General features: G+C 35.2%; 1 protein-coding gene across 4 annotated transcripts in view; it reads right to left on the bottom strand.

Annotated features, from left to right (window-relative positions):
- The window catches only part of SEMA3A (semaphorin 3A), a 548,751-nt gene that overhangs the window by 91,892 nt on the left and 435,749 nt on the right, over positions 1 to 21,110 (bottom strand). For all 4 annotated transcript variants that reach the window (XM_060414987.1, XM_042248468.2, XM_060414985.1 and 1 more), the window contains 2 exons: positions 12,371 to 12,464; positions 3,811 to 3,930 (listed from right to left, as the gene is read on the bottom strand). In XM_060414987.1, coding sequence (XP_060270970.1) covers positions 3,811 to 3,930; positions 12,371 to 12,464 — 214 coding nt within the window. The remainder of the gene's footprint in view (positions 1 to 3,810; positions 3,931 to 12,370; positions 12,465 to 21,110) is intronic.

Genomic DNA, 21,110 nt, shown 5'->3' with positions numbered 1-21,110 from the left:
TCCATCTTGCAGCAGTTCTGGTTTTTGCACCCTGTCAAATGTAACCTTTGTGCTAATTTGGCAAAATCAGTTCTCACATTTAGTGCTGAGAGACTGATAACTGAATTCTCAAATGAACTGCACATTTGCAGAGATGAAGTACAGAACTGTGGACTGTTTTCCCACAGTTTAAATTCTTCAGACTCAGCTGTCAACATGTGAGTTTGTAGCACAAAAGCAGTTTTAACTTGATGACTTTTTTCCACCAAAGCCATAAAAATGAAATGTATACTACACTATCTTTTATGTTATTCCACCTTCTAATGAGATTTTCTTTCTCATGGACAGTGAAAGCCTGTATGCCCTTTAGAGTTCGTAGTAGATCAAAGTCTCCTTGCTGAATTAAAAAAAAAAAAAAAATTCTCCTACTACATAAATATTTTGGTTTGAGAACTGACCAGATAGCCATGTTTAAAGAAGTTTGTTCCTACTAATTTTGAGTCCCTATAGAAAGAGGAGTGAAAAAGTTGGCTTAAAGCTCAACATTCAGAAAACTAAGATCATGGCATCTGGTCCCATCACTTCATGGTAAATAGATGGGGAAACAGTGGAAACAGTGTCAGACGTTATTTTTTTGGGCTCCAAAATCACTGCAGATGGTGACTGCAGCCATGAAATTAAAAGACGCTTACTCCTTGGAAGGAAAGTTATGACCAACCTAGATAGCATATTCAAAAGCAGAGATATTACCTTGCCAACAAAGGTCCGTCTAGTCAAGGCTATGGTTTTTCCAGTGGTCATGTATGGATGTGAGAGTTGGACTGTGAAGAAAGCTGAGTGCCGAAGAATTGATGCTTTTGAACTGTGGTACTGGAGAAGACTCTTGAGAGTCCTTTGGACTGCAGGGAGATCCAACCAGTCCATTCTAAAGGAGATCAGTCCTGGGTGTTCTTTGGAAGGAATGATGCTAAAGCTGAAACTCCAATACTTTGGCCACCTCATGAGAAGAGTTGACTCATTGGAAAAGACTGTGATGCTGGGAGGGATTGGGGGCAGGAGGCGAAGGGGACGACAGAGGATGAAAGATGGCTGGATGGCATCACCAACTCGATGGACATGAGTTTGAGTGAACTCAGAGTTGGTGATGGACAGGGAGGCCTGGCCTGCTGCAGTTCATGTGGTCGCCAAGAGTCAGAGACGACTGAGCGACTGAACTGACTGACAGAGCATAGGTTAAATAATTGACAGTGGATATTCCAAAACTGTCCTCTGGGATTTTAGACTTTGGGTCTTTTATGATTTTACACAGTCTTATCACAATCTCAGCATCTTTTCTGTTCCTTGGTGAAGTGAAGTGAAGTTGCTCAGTCATGTCTGACTCTTTGCGACCCCATGGACTACATGTAGCCTACCAAGCTCCTCTGTCCATGGGATTTTCCAGGCAATAGTACTGGAGTGGATTGTCATTTCCTTCTCCAGGGGATCTTCCCGTCCCAGGGATTGAACCCGGGTCTCCTGCACTGTAGACAGACGCTTAACAGTCTGAGCCACCAGTTCCTTGGTGAGGCTTCTAATTTCTCAGATGATCACCTGGTATCATTCTACCTCCTCTATTCCCAGACGGTGGGTATCTAGCTATATGCCCAGTCCCTTTTGATTACCACTGTGTTTGTACTGAATCATGAATTATCTTAGTTAGGCATCATATTAATTTAAAGGACAGAAACTTGCAAGTAACATCAAATTTATTATAAACCTGGGAGAGCAGGAAATACAGGAAACATAGAAGAGACTCTTTTAAAGAGAAAAGGCTAGTGACAAATACTATGGGAGAGATAGTTGAAATGGAGATTGATTTTTAAAAAAAATCATAGAAAGTCATTAGTGGAGGAGCAGTTTCATGGGATCAAAGTAAGGATGAAAACAGCTAAATGTAGTGAAAATGTTGAGTAAACAAGTTCCTTAACCAGACTATGGACTTAAGCCATCTAGGGACCTTGTGGTTCACCATCATTAAATGGATAATTTAGATAGGGTACATGAGTACGTTTTCAGATCAGGGAAGAAATCAGAGGTGAAGAACCAATAAAGTCAGCAAAAAAAAGTAAACTGGGTAAATTTATGACAAAAATCAATGCAATTAAGAGCAAAGGTAGTAGGGTCAAAGGTGGAAGGTAAGAAGCACATCATTTTCATTAATACACGAAAAATAACAGGACAATCAGAAATGTTGCTATAGGAGAAATGAATGCTGACAGGTAATTTGAGGTATATTTTATGGTTTAAACAGTCATTTAGAGTTGGGATACAGAGAACAATGGAGAAGGAAACGGCAACCCACTCCAGTATTCTTGTCTGGAAAATCCCATGAACAGAGGAGCCTGGTAGGCTGCAGTCCATGGGGTCACAAAGAGTCGGACACAACTGAGCGACTGAGCATGAGCACAGAGAAGGAAAACCCACAACTCACGGTCCTCTGAAATTTCAGAAGTTCAGAAGCAGATTTTGATTTTTCTCTAACAAACAAGACAGAGATGAAATTAATTTGAGGTAACCCTAGATGAGCAGGAGAAACAAATGTGGCAGAAGTTCAAATACTGAGATAATCAAGTACCTTACTGAGTACATAGATGGATTGTAAGCTATGAAATTCATCCTTCTTAATGAGGTATGTGAAAACAAAGGAGAATTCATGAAAATGTGATTAGGGATTGGGAATCTTTATATTATAGGATTGAAGGCAGATATAAATGGAGATCCTTATTTAATAATAAAAACATCTATGAACATATTTGAGTGACCAGTATAAAAATCACTGATGAATGCATAATTTTAAAAAAAAACTCTACATAGAAGACTTACATAAGGATTATTTAGCTTAAAATCTGAGTGAAAGTAGTGTTCACTTATTTTAGGCATATAAATTTTATCATTTTCAATTGTAAATTTATTTATATATTAAAAAGAAAAAGAATTTTAAAAGTATCTGCTTCGCAAACCAGCATATAGTAAATGGATAAACAATAAAGAACTACTGTGTAGAACACAGAACTACATTCAATATTTTGTGATAAACCATAATGGAAAATAATATGTAAAAAATATATTTATATATATATAACCAAATTGCTTTGGTGTACAGCAGAAATTACCACAATACTGTAAGTCAACTACACTTCAAAAAATATAATTTTTTAAAAAGTATCTGCTTGATCCAGGAGTGACACCAGTACCTGAAATTCAAAAAACTAGGTTCCTTTCCAAAATCTACTGTGGGGTAGATGTAATCTTAGATTAACATATTAGTCTTAATTTCCCAACCTGTAAAGTGGAAAAAAAAAATTTTAGGAAGATTAAAGGAGAATCAAATGATATGATACAAATGTTTCAAAAATATTTTGTGTAATGTGTTTAGCACAATTTTTTAAACATTTAAGAATTTATATGATGCTCTAAAGGCGACACGAGAGGTGTGGAGGAAAAAAATACTACATGAGATTTATGGTGGTGTCCCTGGAAGACAAGATTGGTAAGGCATCTTATCTTTTTCCACTGTCTCCCTTCCGTAGCTCCAGCCCCAATCTATTTTTTCCATTGTTAACTACTGAGAAACTTTACTTTTGGCACAAAGCAAATATTTTCCACAATTTTTAATCTCTTTTCTCTTTTTGCCCCACTTTCTCACACCCACAGCCATGAAGTCATCACTATGAATTTAAATGCACACTGAATCTCAACTCATACTGCCTGCACAATAGGCGGAAACCCCTCCACTGACTTACTACAGACGCCATGTTTTGTGCTTGTGCTCTTGCAAGTAGTAGCACCTACCGTTGAGCCACCTGGAATCGTGCTGCTCCGTCCTGATCGGATGATGGTGCCCAAGAGTTCGGAAGATAGCAAAGTCTCGCCCCATAAAATCAGCTGCTGTTCCAGAGTATAATTCTCCATCTGCATCGTGATAAAATAAAACCACATACACGAACTTTAATTAAGGCAACTTAAACCAAAACTCAGAGAAGGCAATGGCGACCCACTCCAGTGTTCTTGCTTAGAAAATCCCATGGGTGGAGGAGCCTGATAGGCTGCAGTCCATGGGGTCGCTAAGAGTCGGACAGGACTGAGCGACTTCACTTTCACCCTTCAATTTCATGCATTGGAGAAGGACATGGCAACCCACTCCAGTATTCTTGCCTGGAGAATCCCAGGGATGGAGGAGCCTGGTGGGCTGCCATCTATGGGGTCGCACAGAGTCGGACACGACTGAAGCGACTTAGGAGCAGCAGCAGCAAACCAAAACTAAGTACAAGTTTCATGTTAAGACCATCCTAACACCCTCTGCATCATCATGTAAAGCTACTAATATTTATCCTATATCTTTGTAGAAGGGAATATCTCATTACTCATTTAGCACTAACTTTGAAAAATTGAGTAAAATATGAGTCAGTGGACATTATGAATGGAAACAAAAATTATATGTACCACATTGCTTTTATATGTTTAAAGCTACTATGATTCTAATATCTTTATTTTTTACAGTCTCATTGTAAAATATTACTTATACTTTTGGCTTTAATCAAAAAATTAAATTTCTAATATATTTCCTTTTTAGTGGGACTTAATTAATGAAATTTTGCTATAATTTCCAAAAGACTAATACTTTTCTTGCCTTCCATTTTTTAATACATCAAGTGGGAAAAGTATTCTAATTTGGTATGAGGTGTCATCTAATCATAAAACAAGTATACCACAGAGTCTCAAATATAACAGAAATGTATTTGACGAGGGGGGATTTTGATAAACACAGGCCATAATCACTATAGCTCAAGATTCTGTTGTGCCTTGATTCATTTCTACTTAAATTGAATTAACTCTAGGACAGAATTTGATAATGGAAGAATCATAATCAGCAGGTTGGAACACAAAGGAAAAAGAAAGAAGGAGAAAGAGAACTTAATATTTATTGCATACCATTTGTGCTTGTGGGGAAGTCAGGTTCTGGCTTAACACTTCCAAATTATCTCATTTACCTCTGTCAACAATCGCATGATGTACATGTTATCCTTATTTTACACTTCAAGAAACCCAAGTTTCCTCAGCTGAATGAGTAGCAAGTCAAGGTAAAAGTTCAAACTCAAGTCTGTTTAACCCCAAGTTTCTTATATATCATATCACCTTTTAATAAACTGAAGTTTGTAAAATTGGCATTTTCTTTCCTTTAAACAAAATATGCCTCATATTATTCCACCCAGAAAATGCATTATTGCCTGCTTATGTTAATTATCAACAGAAAAACAATAAATATTTTCTCCAAATATTCTACCATAATGACAGTAAAAAGTAATATTATCTTGTTGATTATTTGGACAGGTTAATGTTTCTAAATGACTGACTTAGGAAATACTCAGAAAACAAAGTAGGCATACACAAATTATAAGTTAAACATTGGTATACCACTAATTTCCAAAGGACTTTTATATGTATCAATCAGAAACTTTCTGTACATCTTCAATTATCACTACCTTTTGCAAAGTCTTATTAATTGATCTTTTATGTGATATCCTTGGTTCACACCTACAATTCTCACTTGAAAATAAAGGTCTTTGAAATGAAAATGGACATTTTCAGGGATCCACACTAAATTTGGCTTCCCTGGTGGCTCAGACAGTGATGAATCTGCCACCAGCTGGTTCTACCCTGGATTGGGAAGATCAGCTGGAAATGGGAATGGCAACCTACTCCAGTATTCTTGCATGGAGAATTTCATGGACAGAGGAGCCTGGTGGGCTATAGTCCACATGGTCACGAAGAGTTGGACATGACTGAGCTTAAAGTAAGTTAATTCCTCTGGTAGAACCTCTGGTTCTTTGATGTGTTTGAATGTACCAGGCTTTGGAAAATGTCCAAAGCAGTACAGGACAGCTACACAGACAGAATCACTGAGTAACTCTAAGTTATGACTTTAAATATTAACAAAAAGATAGCTTCTCTTAGAGACTGAGTTTTAAAAAATTTATCACTTATTCTGAACTGTTGTGAATCAAGTCAGAAGTGATGGTCTGACAATATATTAAGTAAAATTCACCAGCTCTATGAACAGTACTCATGGGACATCATAAATTGACATATTGCATATTGTGGTATCTTTGGGATTCAAAAACATCTTGTCTTCTCTTTACTTAATTAAATAAAGTTCAAAACTGATGTGCTCTCACAATAATATACTGCAATAATGTTTTATCTGCCCATAAGGTAAAAAAATAATCCTTTTTGAAAAGTACAGAAACACTATTAACAAGCTATTTACAAGTTTCAAAGGTACTGTGCAATATTTTAATGTAGATGGTCTACTTAATATAACCTATATTCAATAAGCTTAACACTTTAGTTAAGGTTGACACAATCTTTTTACAAATAACTGACTGACAGATGTGATGAATTTTTAAACTTCAGGTGATTTTTTATCTATATGAATAAAAGAATGTTAATTTAAAATGTATTGCGAAAGCAACCTGAAATGTTCAAGTCAATTTCAAACATTTTCATGTTGGAACACCTTTCACATGAAGATCTGTGTTCTCTGTACCTTAAAATTCAAAAGCATTAAATTGTTTGCTGAACCTCATTGTCCTCTCAACCATATGTGAGATAATGAAAATAAGGAAAGGTGAAAATAGAACAACCAAAAGGTGAAAACTGAGTGATTATATATCAGATAGTTGTCAGACCATGCCTAATAAGAGGTGTAATCAGAAATGGAAGAGTAAAGAATATCATGAGTTAATCTTTTTTTTCATTTAGCTTTTTCAATGTGAGTAATATTCATAATTATGATTGCTATATTCTGTAAACTCTATTCCAGAGAGATGAAATAACAAAAACTACAACCAAGTAAATATTATTGGAATATGACAGGTGTTCGTTTCTCATATTCATTTCTTTAGCTTTGTTAAAACTCATGATTATCTTTTAATCTATTCCCACATAAGGAGAGCAAAAAATCAATAGAAATGAGTGCAGAGGCAGAAAGACTCATTTTATCTTTTGACAAGAGATAAGTAGGCTCCTTAGAGAACGTAGAGGGTTCATCAGTAGAAGAGCTCAATTTATTATCAAGAATATAATTTGTGAAGAGTTGACTTAGAAACCAAAGAAAGGTTGCAGCTAAAGCACCAGTTGCCTCTAGTCATAGGAAGTTACCTCCTATTCAAACACTGTTTTTGAGTTAACTTAATATGTAAGAGCTGGAGGTCACCAGATGATTAGGTGGCCATGAGGGCACATTCTAATACTGTCCAGTAACTATTCCTTAACACCGGGCCTTAGATCAGATTTTCTGCTCAGAGGTCTATAGGGTTCTTATCAGTGCTGATTCTTCATCCTTGGGGAACAAAGGGGAACAAATCCCCCTTTGTTATTTGGCCCAAGTGTATAGATGATAGAATATCATACTCTTGCATTCTCTTTAAGAAGAAATATATCAGCTCAGAGTATATTTCATTTAATGTAACTGTGTATTACCACCTTATATTAAAGACTTATACTCTCCAGCTATCTGAAATGATCTAACAAAATATCTGAGTTGAATAAATCTACTATACCTTAGCTGGCTTATATTTGGAAAACAATATGTTTTTCTTTTTAATTTAAAAAGCCCATTTGCTAAGCCATTTTTGTATGTTTGATGTCATCTATTAAGTTATCAAAATATATGTGTAATTTTTCAATTTTATGACCTTAAATATAAGTTAGCCTACAATGGTTCAAATTGCATTATAGCTAAGATACATACTTTTGGGTTTTCCAAATATACTAAATTACTACTGAAAGAAAATATATTTGTCCAATTTTATTAAATTGATGGTAGAATAATACATGCAAGGAATTGTGATATACATTACAAAAGTGGTTATGGATACTCTGTCCAAAAAATTTTTTAAGTTTTTTTACAAAAATACCATATAGACAATTAGATGTCTCAAAAAATATATCAGACTAAGATAAATTAGTGCTTAAAGATATAAATAACATGCTAGAATATGTCAAATATGAAAGTTGCTATTTGAATATATGCCATTCTTTCTGAACTGTAAGATTTCTTACCTATCTCTAAAGAAAGCATTCTTTCCTGAGATGAACAAAAAGTTTAGTGAACTGTATTCCCACCATGGCAGTGTTACCTGAGAAGCAGTGTTAAAAAACAAAAGTTCATGTGTACTCTGTGTTTTGTGTTCACAGCTCAAAATGAAGTAAAAATGTGGCTTAGATCAGTTAATGTATTGGATTACAATTCCTAAGAAGGGTGTGGTGAGAAGAAACAGAAGGTGGAAAAAAAAAAATTTCCTGATGAAATAAGAGCATTACTAACACAGGTGTAAAGTGTGACATGGATGTGAGCAAAAATCAAACAAACCTAAAGACCAAGTCATTATGTTGTTAACACCTTAAGCAAATTCTCTTTACAGGATAAGCAGAGTAATTAGAAACAGAGGCAGGAAAAAATGTCTGTCTCTCTTCTTACACACATACTCATGCGCACACATACACACCCACACCACATGGCATGGATGAAATCTACTTCTTGAAAGTGAAAGGGTATGGGAATACTTTGACATTTTCACATTTATTAAGCACCTTTTCTATGCCAATGAATATACTGGCTTTGTTACTCATATTGTCCTTTAAAAATTCACATCATTCTTCAAATAGTTATAAATGTAAATGATATAAACTTAAAAATATAAAATTTACCCCAACAGGCAACCACTAGTACCAGTTCTGTTTTTTTTAGTTTCTACTTAACATTTATATGCCAGAAATATGTACATACCCAAATGTAGTATGTTGTTACACTGTCTTATTTAAATCTTACAACAAACTAGTGGAACTTGCATGGCCATGCCATTTTATACAAAGAAACAGCGACTTCAAATAATTTTCTCATTTTAGTTAATTAATTTGGGGAGTACCTCATTTACTCTAATACCAAGTGAGACAATAGTCTAATGTCAAATTATGTTCTTTCCTGACACATGGCAGAATGCTAGCTTAGGGAAATAAACCATTCGTAAAAGTCCCAAACACTTGAAGCTGGTCCTCATAATATCTGTTAATGATGGAATGACTGATGAAGATTTCAGAAACATAAAACTGCTTTCAAGTTGACTGTTCCTTTCATATCGTGAAAGTGTGTGTGTGCATCTATGTGTTTTAGCTGTTCAGTCACGTTCCACTCTTTCAGACCCCATGGATTGTGGCCCACCAGGCTCCTCTGTCCTGGAACTCTCAAGGCAAGAATAATAGAGTACATAGCCATTCCCTTTTCCAGGAGATCTTCCCAACCCAGGGATCGAACCCACGTCTCCTGCATTGGAAGGAGGATTCATTACCACTGAGTCACCTGGGAAGCCCTTTATTAAAGCAGATTTGAAAATTTTACTTTTCTAAGGTGATTTGAAAACTTTGGGACATATTATAGGACTGGGGTAACTGTGTATGGGTAACTATGCATTGCTCAGGAAAAATTCATATTTTCTACAGTTATCAGCTTAAAACGCAAGGCAGTTTGGAAAGAGGTTATATTTAACTCTTACAGATTTCATAAACCAAACTAAAGTTTTTAAGTGGTCATCTGGTTCTAAAGCTTACAACAGGTTAAAACTGTTTAAAAGAAGGATTGGGGAAATAAAAATATCTGCTGTTAAGATCCATCTAGCCAGTTTACAAGTGCTTTGAGCTAAAGGTACAATTTTCTTCCCAGTATTGGGGAAAGAAGCATCCTGGAACCACCTTGAAAATTTCTTCTATGTGGAAAAATGAGGAGAGCATATTTAAAATCTTTGGGCTGGAAAGCTTTCCCCCAAACCATTTTTTTAAATGTATAGTGTACAATCTGTATATTTCAGTGACTTTTATGTAAAAGTTTGGGAAGTGTTGTAGAAAACATTTATGTTAAAAGAACTCCATTAAACTACTAAACAATATTTTTAAAGCAGCAAAGTAAAAAATGCCCAGAGGAATCCAACAAGGGGAATTAAAGTTACTGTGAGAGGAAGAATTTATAGCATAGTTTTAAAAGAAGAAAATAACCTCAATAAAGGAAATCACAGCTTTTGAATTAACATGGTGCTGCAAATATTTTGAGGGATTTTACTATGTATAGCATGATGGCCTGCTCATTTTTCTGCATCCTACTATTCAACTGATTCAGAAATTAACTTCCATTGGCTTGAATCATCTTCTTTGTCAATAGGCAGTAAATATCTCCGAAAATTATTCAATCACTGTACAGCACTGGCTAGGTCAGATCTGGGGTCCCATTTAAAAGCTGCTTCTCTTTTTAGCTATACCTCCTCTTCATGATTCATGCAGCTTCCCTCACTCTCACTCTCTCTTCTTTTCCACAAACCCATTCAACTTTTTCAAAGAAGTTCTAATATAACACCAAAACTGTAGCGTTTCATATTCTTCATGGACATTGTGTGGTTGCATACCATATGAACTATGTAATACTTACTTGTCATCATCCTTACTCAGTGGAATATTAAAATAAATAATCAAGAAGATCCCTACTAAGAAACATGCCACAAATTAAAGCTGTTCTAGGTACAATTTTATATACTGCTTTCTGAGAAATCTCTCTCTCTCTTTGCTTTCAGTGTGCAATTTAAACAAGTATAGACTGCAAGTTCAAACAAAATAGGACTCCTCTCCTTTGTTTAAGACACTTTTCAAATTTCTGTGTGTGTGCTTAAGGAAGTTATTCACACGTAATCACTAGGCCATCTGTGAAAAGGAAATTATAAGTGTGTTACATCTGCTGCATTCCTTCAGGTCTTAAACTTCTGTTAAAGTGCTCCATAAACGGAGCAAATGGACTGAAATTGTCTGCATTTCTAAAGCAGTAGAAGAGATAACTCATACTATAATGGTTTTATTCTTAATAAATAAGGGATCAGTGAAAGGATGATAAACACTAGAGAATACTGGAAAAATATATTTTCATAGTTAATGGTGTAGACAGTATGACCAGAGTCTTGTCTTGTTGAACAGAGGAAAAAGGTTATCTTTTAAAAGAAAAAGAGGGAAGACTTTATGGACCTACTATACAACAAATAATATCCTAAATTTACCTTTTAAAAATTTAGATATATTATTCAAAATTCAAATAGAAAGTTTATACCCAAAAGTTTCACTATTATTGTTGTTGTGTTATCAAATAATTTCTATATTTCATAAAAAAGGAAAAGGAAACAAAAAGTTACATAATTTCTACATGATTATGTAAAAACAGAATCTTCTGTGTTTCAGGTTGCTGGCATACTCAACAATTAAATGAGACAAAAAAAGAAAAAAATTGTTTATTGATGATACACTTTTTGTGTATTATTTAATCCCAGTACAGAGTGTTTAAAAGAATGTGGAAAAATTCTCTTTCAATACAAACTAAAACTTTTTTCCCTCTTCTACTTCTATCTTTCTACTTCTATCCTTTTGAACTATAGCTAAACATTCACCACCTAGCTGCAATATTTAAGGAAAAAAGGAAAGAATGAAATTAGAAAGAAGAGGTCAAAGAAAAGTATACAGGAAATACATAGAATGATTTGATTTAAGAAAAAGGAAGAGGGAATAGACCTAAAGTCAAAAAAGATGGACACACAAGAACTTTGTCAAATCAAAGTAACATAAGGGGGAATCTATCAATTGTATTACCATTTAGTTGTATTGTGCTGATTAAGTTGTCCAAGTGTTAAAAGTGTTACAGATTTTGGGACTACAATTAACGATAGAGAATGAATCTCAATCTTTCTTTCTGAATTGTCAAAATTCCCCCTTTGAAACATATCTTTCAAATAAAAATCAAAACCATATTTTTACAACACAAAAACTGTAAATGTCTAGTGGAGATATGGGGCTTCCCCGGTGGCTCAGCACTAAAGAACTGGCCTGCCAATGCAGGAGACGCAGCTTTAGTCCCTGGATGGGGAAGATCCTCTGCAGAAAGAAATGGCACCCACTGCAGTATTCTTGCCAGGGAAATCCCATGAACAGAGGAGCCTGCTGGGCTACAGTCCAAAGGGTCGCAAAGAGTCAAATGCAACTTAGTAACTAAACAATAGCAACAGTGGGGATATATATGATTAAGCAGTCAGTTTTAAAGATACTATTAAATCATTTTGATTAAAAAGAATCATAGACTAGATAGTATAAAAATCAAAGAAGCATTTAGTATTTCGTATTCATTTTCAAAATATTTGAAAATATCTCAACTGACATACTCTGAATATTTTATGATTAATAAAGGAAAATGTTGATATATAAGAAGGAACATGAAATCTGACGATTATCTACAGAAAATTTACTGTTTAATTGATTGCTGATTAAGTACCTATTAAAAGAGATGCCGTCCGCAGTTTAGGGTCATATGGGCTCTTCCCACGGCCATTTTCAAAATGTGAGTCTTGCAGCTTAAAGATGTTGTCCTGTAGAAAAGAAAAAGAATTCAGTTTGTTTATAATAAAAACATTTTAGCATGCCAGTTAATCATAGAGAGGTTAAGCATTTTTCTGTACTATCAAGGTATTATTATTTGTGTAATCTTTAGAGATGGCAAAATAACCTAAGTGGGGTAAAAACTAGATATTATTAGACAAACGTCTATTTAGCTTGGTGGTTTTCAGTGGCATTTAGCATGTTGCAAGGAAGTGCATAAATCAATCCTAAAGGACAAAGCATGATGTGACAAGAGCAGAGTGATCATTTTATCACATAAGTATGCTAAGAGCTACCCTAATGGCTCTTGAAAGAATGTTAAATTTAAACAAAATGACTCCTTCACTTCCTTCACATAGAGGAAAAACAGCAACTCACTATATTAGATGTCTGTAACAAGATACACTGTCTCACATTTCTGTATGTACTTTCCAGAAGGAAGTAGTCATAGCAGCCACATCCTCCACTCTGTCATTCCTAAAACTTTGATGCTTACAAGCTTCTCAAGCATTTTTAAATTAGTCACCTTGGAAGGTGGAAGGTACCTGAAACTATGCTTATCAATTTCTCTAAGTCAGAAATATCAAATTATTTATTAAGACAGGTATGCCTGGAGATAGTGTCCTTAGGACAGTAAGCACAAAGGTGACACAAGGAAGTCTGCTCAGCTGAGGCTCAAGCACCCAGAAACTGAAGCGAACATTTGACTATGGTAGGAAGTATGCCAGAAAGCACTACAAGAGCCTTAATAATGAGGTAACAAACTAACTCAGGCCTAAGACCCTGTCCTCAGAATGTGAGACTTCCGTATGACAGTGGAATTAACTGGGGGGTTTTCTGAGCACTCTTTTCAGAAGCAAATAAATGCTCTGGAAATTAATTAGGTCAGAATATGTATGCATTTTCCAGTAGCACACTAACTTGTCTGCAGACTGAAATAAGATAGCTTTTTTGGCAATTTCTCTACTGTTCACATAAAAGCATTTTCTATATTCTTAGAATAATAAATGGTGTTCATTTTATAGCCAATACACATCACTTTATTTAACATTTAATATTTCTGATGGAGCTGATGGCAGAGTTTCAAATTATGACTCTTAAAACTCATTTGAATTAGGGAAGAAGAGAGAAAAAGTAAAAAGTATTCTCCATTTTTATTACTGTAAGTGTGAGAATTACCATATCTATGCATTCCTTGGGCTTCCCTGGTGGCTCAGTGGGTAAAGCATCTGCCTGCAATGAAGGAGACCTGGGTTCGATCCCTGGGTCAGGAAGATCTCCTGGAGAAGGAAATAAATGGCAACCCACTCCAGTACTCTTGCCTGGAAAATCCCATGGACAGAGAAACCTGGTAGACTACAGTCCATGGGATCACAAAAAGTCAGACACGACTGAGCAACTTCACGACTTCACGATGCATTCCTTACATTGGTCTGTACTTGATAAATAGCTCTCCCCTAGCAATGACTGTCTCTTGTTGTTTAGTCACTAAGTCACATCTGACTCTTCTGCAGCCCCACGGACTATAGTCTGCCAGTTTCCTCTGTACGTGGGTTCCCCTAGCCAAGAATGGGTTGCCATTTTCTTCTCCAGGGGATCTTCCTGACCCAGGAATTGAACTCGTCTCCTGTCTTGGCAGGTGGATTCTACACCACTGAGCCACTAGGGAAGCCCACTGGTTGGTTCTTTAGCTAAGTTCTAAATTTTACAATGTGAAAATTTTATGAGGTTTCTCAGAACTGCATTAAGTTGTGGAAGGAAATGGCAACCCACTCCAGTATTCTTGCCTGAGAAATCTCACAGACAGAGGAGCCTGCCAGGCTATATACAGTCCATAGAGTCACAAAGAGTCAGATACAACTGAGCAACTGAGTATGCATGCATACACACAGTAGGAATGGCAGTGAGTTAGGAGTCAGGCCCAGTTGGGCCAATGAGGTGAGCTCTTGTTCTTTGATGGTCAACCAGTATCTCTGAACCTTAGGTTTCTAAAAGTTAATGTTGATAAGGATATTTAATCTCAAATGTTTATTGTGATGATTAAAGAACTGGAATACAATATTTTTAAAGCAGCAAAATAAAAAGGCACAATTTATTCTTATTCTATTAATATTGCTCATATTAAAACAACAAAAACATGAAAATTTAATATGTTTTTACCATTGTGAGCAAAATTTCCCAGCAGAACTTAAAAGAAATATTATCTAAAATGTTACTTTGTCATCAAATTATAAACTTATTTACAAAAACACATTTGTCACAGGCAATTGAATATTAAAATTATGGTATGAAATTTCTTGCAACACACTAAGAAAAAGCATAGAAGTTTAACAAATATTTAGCTTCATTTTGATAAAAATTAAGAAACAATACAAAAGAAATATACTCAGTAACTGATATATACTCTACTGCCACAATGATAGAAAATATTAAAATCTGTCTGTGTTACTAATCCTCAAAGGTTAGAGGAAGCAGCAGGTGGAAGTGACAGTGTGACTAAAAATATTGTTATAAATATACATATAAATTTCTTATCCTCATAAGACATTTATTATACTGACTATGATAGAGGAGCTATCCCTCAAAATATGAGATACTTGATGACTGGGGTCATGTGTCCAAGATAATAGGACAATGCCAAGGTATATGAGAAGTACTTGCAGCCTCGTATTTAACATTTGATTTACAAGGTAAAGGATTAGACTTCATAGGAAGAAGGGTTAAGTATGTCAGTTATGGTTTAAGAGAGGAAAACTATATTTTGCCATGGCACCAGGTAATGTGTTCAAAGCCAGCTCCCTTTTCCTTTCCTTCCTTCTTCCTTTAAATGGAACTCCTCCCCAAATTTCTGTGTTTCTACCATGGAATTATTCTATATTTTTATATGATTTTACTGAAGAGTAACACTGAATTTCTTTTCCAGCCTAGCGATATGAAGCCTTGGAATAATTAAAATTTGATTTCTGAGTAGTAAAGTAAAATATATTTCTTATATACAAATATTTGTAGTGTAAAATCCATACCTGTTATACATAATAATGAAGTCTGCATAGTCACTCAGTCGTGTGCGACTCTTTGCCACCCCATGGACTGTAGCCTGCCAGCCACCTCTGTTCATGGGGATTCTCCAGGCAAGAATACTGGAGTGGGTTGCCATTTCCTTTTCCAAGTAATGATGTCTAAGGCTGTTGAAATCAGATATTATCCCTGGCCATGCCTTTTATTATCTGGGTCTCAGGCAATCCCTAAACCATTCTGAAATTCAGATTGCTTTTATAAGGAGAATAGGAAAATATCATAGGGTTGATTATGAATATTTACTGTAACAATGTATAGAAAACACTTAGAATGCCTGAAAAATATCTATTAATTTATTTTTTCATTGTTTGTAGTTACCAAAATAAAATCATTCTTTCCTATAGTGATTAATATCTTTCATGCTACAGTGGAAATGTCTGCCTATATTTTCATCAGTGGAAATTAAGACCTGTGTTTAAAAATATGTTAATACTTTGGACTCCCAAAATGCACTGAAAATTATTTTTTCCTATAGCTAGACCAGAGTCCATTCAAAAGCTTTTAGACAAAAAAAGCATTAAATATAATATGTTTAAAACTTCTCAATTAAAAAAAAGACTAGTCTTAATATATCTGATAAACTTAATGTGATTAATATTGAGAGACACCAATACTGCTGTTTCTGTTATCTTATGAGCAAGACCTAGTATATGTGTGAAAATATTGACTCCTTGGAAAAGAAGCCTTTGTTAATATAATTGTACATTCTATGTTGTCATATGTAGCAAAACACAAAGACAACTGTCTGGCTGTACTTGGCAGGCTTTTTGAAACCTGATTGCTATTCAATGATTCTCTATTTTAAAGAGTGTTAAATAGATCACATATGTAAGTAATAAGACCAGAACTCTTAAGACCAATGTATACAATTAAAACTGAATAGCTTATAATGTCTAACTTGGGCTGAAATAGTTTTTATTTTTAGTAATACACGAACAGAAATCTAGCTGCATGGATTCTAATTGCTTTAGCAGATACTATGAATATATCATATGTTATTGTACCATATTTTATTACATGATTGCATCAGTTTTCAGCAACTATTTTTAGCTTTCAAGTCCACTCTTTCCCCTTTGTCTTTTGGATTTCCTGAATGTTATTAAGACTGTGGTGAGGTAAGGCATTAGAGGAAATAATAACTGTGCTAATGTCTAATGCAAAGTTTTATAAATTATAAACCATTGGTGACATCATGGCAATAAATTTCCAAAATCTCAATCTTGTCCAAGTAATAAATTTAAGTAACAAAGCTGCGATTTTAGTTGCTTTAGTTAATGATTAAAACATAAATGATGCTTGTAAAAAGGAAAAGAAATGAAAAGAAAATAATGGTATATGTGATTGAATAACCATTTTGGGTATGAAGCTATATAAATTTAAACCCAATATTTGGGCATCCATTTTAAAATTATTTTAAAACATCAATTATTCTACTTTTTTTTCAAAATGCTCAATCACCTTTCCTGCTTTTTACAAAGATACTTTGTTTGCCAGTTATAATGAATTATCAGGTATTCCCTTGTTGCACCAATTTTTTCTTATTTCTGTCTAAACTACCCCTAGCTCACCCTTCCTCAAAATCAGCGGGAACTTCCTTTCCTTTAAGACTAAATTCAAAAGTTACTTTTGGGGAGAAGTCTTCAGAGCTTCCTGGAGATGTAATTTGTTAGTTTCCTTTGTGTATATCCTATTTAACAATAGTACACAGGCAATAACAATACTGGGTAAAACTACTGGCTTCAGCAATGAAGGGACATATTAGGATTTCACAAAAAACATTGTGGCATACTATATTTTACTGAACGAGATCCATTCGTGGCTAAAATTCATTTGGAATTTACTTCTCTTAAAAAGGTGACTCTAGGTCTTTGTTGTGCAATTCTAATAGCCATGAGCTCTACACATAGCAATTCAGTTTAATGAAAATTAATAATCCTATTTTTCAATTGTACTAGCTACAGTTTAAGTGTGCAACAGTCACATGAGTCTTCTGAATCCAATACTGCATATCCAAACATTTCCACTGTCATAGAGGTTCTACTGGACAACATCCTATTAGCAGCAAAGAGTAGAACTGAAAATTAGAGGGTCTCCAGAAAAAGAAAATATCAATAACCTCAGATATGCAGACACCATCCTTATGGCAGAAAGTGAAGAGGAGCTAAAAAGCCACTTGATGAAACTGAAAGAGGAGAGTGAAAAAGTTGGCCTAAAGCTCAACATTCAGAAAACGAAGATCATGGCATCTGGTCCCATCACTTCATGGGAAATAGATGGGGATACAATGGAAGCAGTGTCAGACTTTATTTTTTGGCGCTCCAGAATCACTGCAGATTGTGACTGCAGCCATGAAATTAAAAGACGCTTACTCCTTGGAAGAAAAGTTATGACCAACCTAGATAGCATATTCAAAAGCAGAGACATTACTTTGCCGACTAAGGTCCATCTAGTTAAGGCTATGGTCTTTCCAGTGGTCATGTATGGATGTGAGAGTTGGACTGTGAAGAAGGCTGAGTGCCAAAGAATTGATGCTTCTGGACTGTGGTGTTGGAGAAGACTCTAGAGAGTCCCTTGGACTGCAAGGAGATCCAACCAGTCCATTCTGAAGGAGATCAACCCTGGGATTTCTTTGAAAGAAATGATTCTAAAGCTGAAACTCCAGTACTATGGCCACCTCATATAAAGAGTTGACTCATTGGAAAAGACTCTGATGCTGGGAGTGATTGGGGGCAGGAGGAGAAGGGGACGATAGAGGATGAGATGGCTGGATGGCATCACAGACTCGATGGACGTGAGTCTGAGTGAACTCTAGGAGTTGGTGATGGACAGGGAGGCCTGGCGTGCTGCAATTCATGGGGTCGCAAAGAGTTGGACACAACTGAGCGACTGAACTGAATTGAACTGAGGGCAGTTCTATTTCTAGTTTTTTAAGGAATCTCCACACTGTTCTCCATAGTGGCTGTACTAGTTTGCATTCCCACCAACAGTGTAAGAGGGTTCCCTTTTCTCCACAGCCTCTCCGACATTTATTGCTTGTAGACTTTTGGATCACAGCCATTCTGACTGGTGTGAAACAGTACCTCATTGTGGTTTTGATTTGCGTTTCTGTGATAATGAGTGGTTGAGCATCTTTTCATGTGTTTGTTAGCCATCTGTATGTCTTCTTTGGAGAAATGTCTATTTAGTTCTTTGGTCCATTTTTTGATTGGGTCATTTATTTTTCTGGAATTAAGCAGCAGGAGTTGCTTGTATAGTTTTGAGATTAGTTGTTTGTCAGTAGCTTCATTTGCTACTGTTTTCTCCCATCCTGAAGACTGTCTTTTCACCTTGCTTATAGTTTCCTTTGTTGTGCAGAAGCTTTTAAGTTTAATTAGGTCCCATTTGTTTATTTTTGCTTTTATTTCCAATATTCTGGGAGGTGGGTCATAGAGGATCCTGCTGTGATTTATGTCTGAGAGTGGTTTGCCTATGTTCTCCTCTAGGAGTTTTATAGTTTCTGGTCTTACATTTAGATCTTTAATCCATGTTGAGTTTATTTTTGTGTATGGTGTTAGAAAGTGTTCTAGTTTCATTCTTTTACAAGTGGTTGACCAGTTTCCCAGCACCACTTGTTAAAGAGATTGTCTTTAATCCATCGCATATTCTTGCCTCCTTTGTCAAAGGTAAGGTGTCCATAGGTGTGTGGATTTATCTCTGGGCTTTCTATTTTGTTCCATTGATCTATATTTCTGTCTTTGTGCCAGTACCATACTGTATGGTATTGTGACTGTGGCTTTGTAGGAGAGGCTGAAGTCAGGCAGGTTGATTCCTCCAGTTCTGTTCTTCTTTCTCAAGATTGCTTTGGCTATTTGAGGTTTTTGTATTTCCATACAAACTGTGAAATTATTTGTTCTAGCTCTGTGAAAAATACCATTGGTAGCTTGATAACGATTGCACTGAATCTATAGATTGCTTTGGGTAGTATACTCATTTTCACTATATTGAGTCTTCCAATCCATGAACATGGTATATTTCTCCATCTATTAAGTGTCCTCTTTGATTTCTTTTACCAGTGTTTTATAGTTTTATATATATATAGGTCTTTAGTTTCTTTAGGCAGATATTTTTCTAAGTATTTTATTCTTTTCATTGCAATGATGAATGGAATTGTTTCCTGAATTTCTTTTTCTACTTTCTCATTATTAGTGTATAGGAATGCAAGGGATTTCTGTGTGTTGATGTTATATCCTGAAACTTTACTATATTCATTGATTAGCTCTAGTAATTTTCTGGTGGAGTCTTTAGGGTTTTCTATGTAGAGGATCATGTCATCTGCAAACAGTGAGAGTTTTACTTCTTCTTTTCCAATTTGGATTTATTTCTTTTTCTGCTCTGATTGCTATGGCCAAAACTTCCAAAACTATGTTGAATAGTAGTGGTGAAAGGGGGCACCCTTGTCTTGCTCCTGCCTTTAGGGGAAATGCTTTCAGTTCTTCACCATTGAGGATACTGTTTGCTGTGGGTTTGTCATATATAGCTTTTATTATGTTGAGGTATGTTCCTTCTATTCCTGCTTTCTGGAGAGTTTTTATCATAAATGGATGTTGAATTTTGTCAAAGGCTTTCTCTGCATCTATTGAGATAATCATATGGCTTTTATTTTTCAATTTGTTAATGTGGTTATTACATTGATTAATTTGCAGATATTGAAGAATTCTTGCATCCCTGGACAGGGGATACATACAGACTGAAAGTGAAGGGCTGGAAAATATTTTCCATGCAAATAGAGACCAAAAGAAAGCAGGAGTAGCAATACTCATATCAGATAAAATAGACTTTAAAACAAGGGCTGTGAAAAGAGACAAAGAAGGACACTACATAATGATCAAAGGATCAATCCAAGAAGAAGATATAACAATTATAAATATATATGTACCCAACATAGGAGCACTGCAATATGTTAGACAAATGCTAACAAATATAAAAGTGGAAATTAACAATAACAATAATAATAATAGGAGACTTTAATATCCCACTCACACCTATGGACAGATCAACTAAACAGAAAATTAACAAAGAAATACAAACTTTAAATGATACAATAGACCAGTTAGACCTAATTGATATCTATAGGACATTTCACCACAAAACAATGAATTTCACCTTTTTCTCAAGTGCACACAGAACCTTCTGCAGGATAGATCACATCCTGGACCATAAATCTAGCCTTGGTAAATTCAAAAAAATTGAAATAATTCCAAGAATCTTTTCTGACCACAATGCAGTAAGATTAGATCTCAATTACAGGAGAAAAACTATTAAAAATTCCAACATATGGAGGCTGAACAACACACTGCTGAATAACCAACAAATCACAGAAGAAATCAAAAAAGAAATCAAAATATGCATAGAAATGAATGAAAATGAAAACACAACAATCCAAAATCTGTGGGACACTGTAAAAGCAGTGCTAAGGGGAAAGCTCATGGAAATACAGGTATACCTCAAGAAACAAGAAAAAAGTCAAATAAATAACCTAACTCTATACCTAAAGCAACTAGAAAAGGAAGAAATGGAGA

Source organism: Ovis aries, chromosome 4 (assembly GCF_016772045.2).
Source record: "Ovis aries strain OAR_USU_Benz2616 breed Rambouillet chromosome 4, ARS-UI_Ramb_v3.0, whole genome shotgun sequence".
Classification (NCBI taxonomy): Eukaryota; Metazoa; Chordata; class Mammalia; order Artiodactyla; family Bovidae; genus Ovis; species Ovis aries.
Note: the sequence above shows the minus strand (reverse complement) of the source record. Positions and strands in the feature narration are given on the sequence as shown.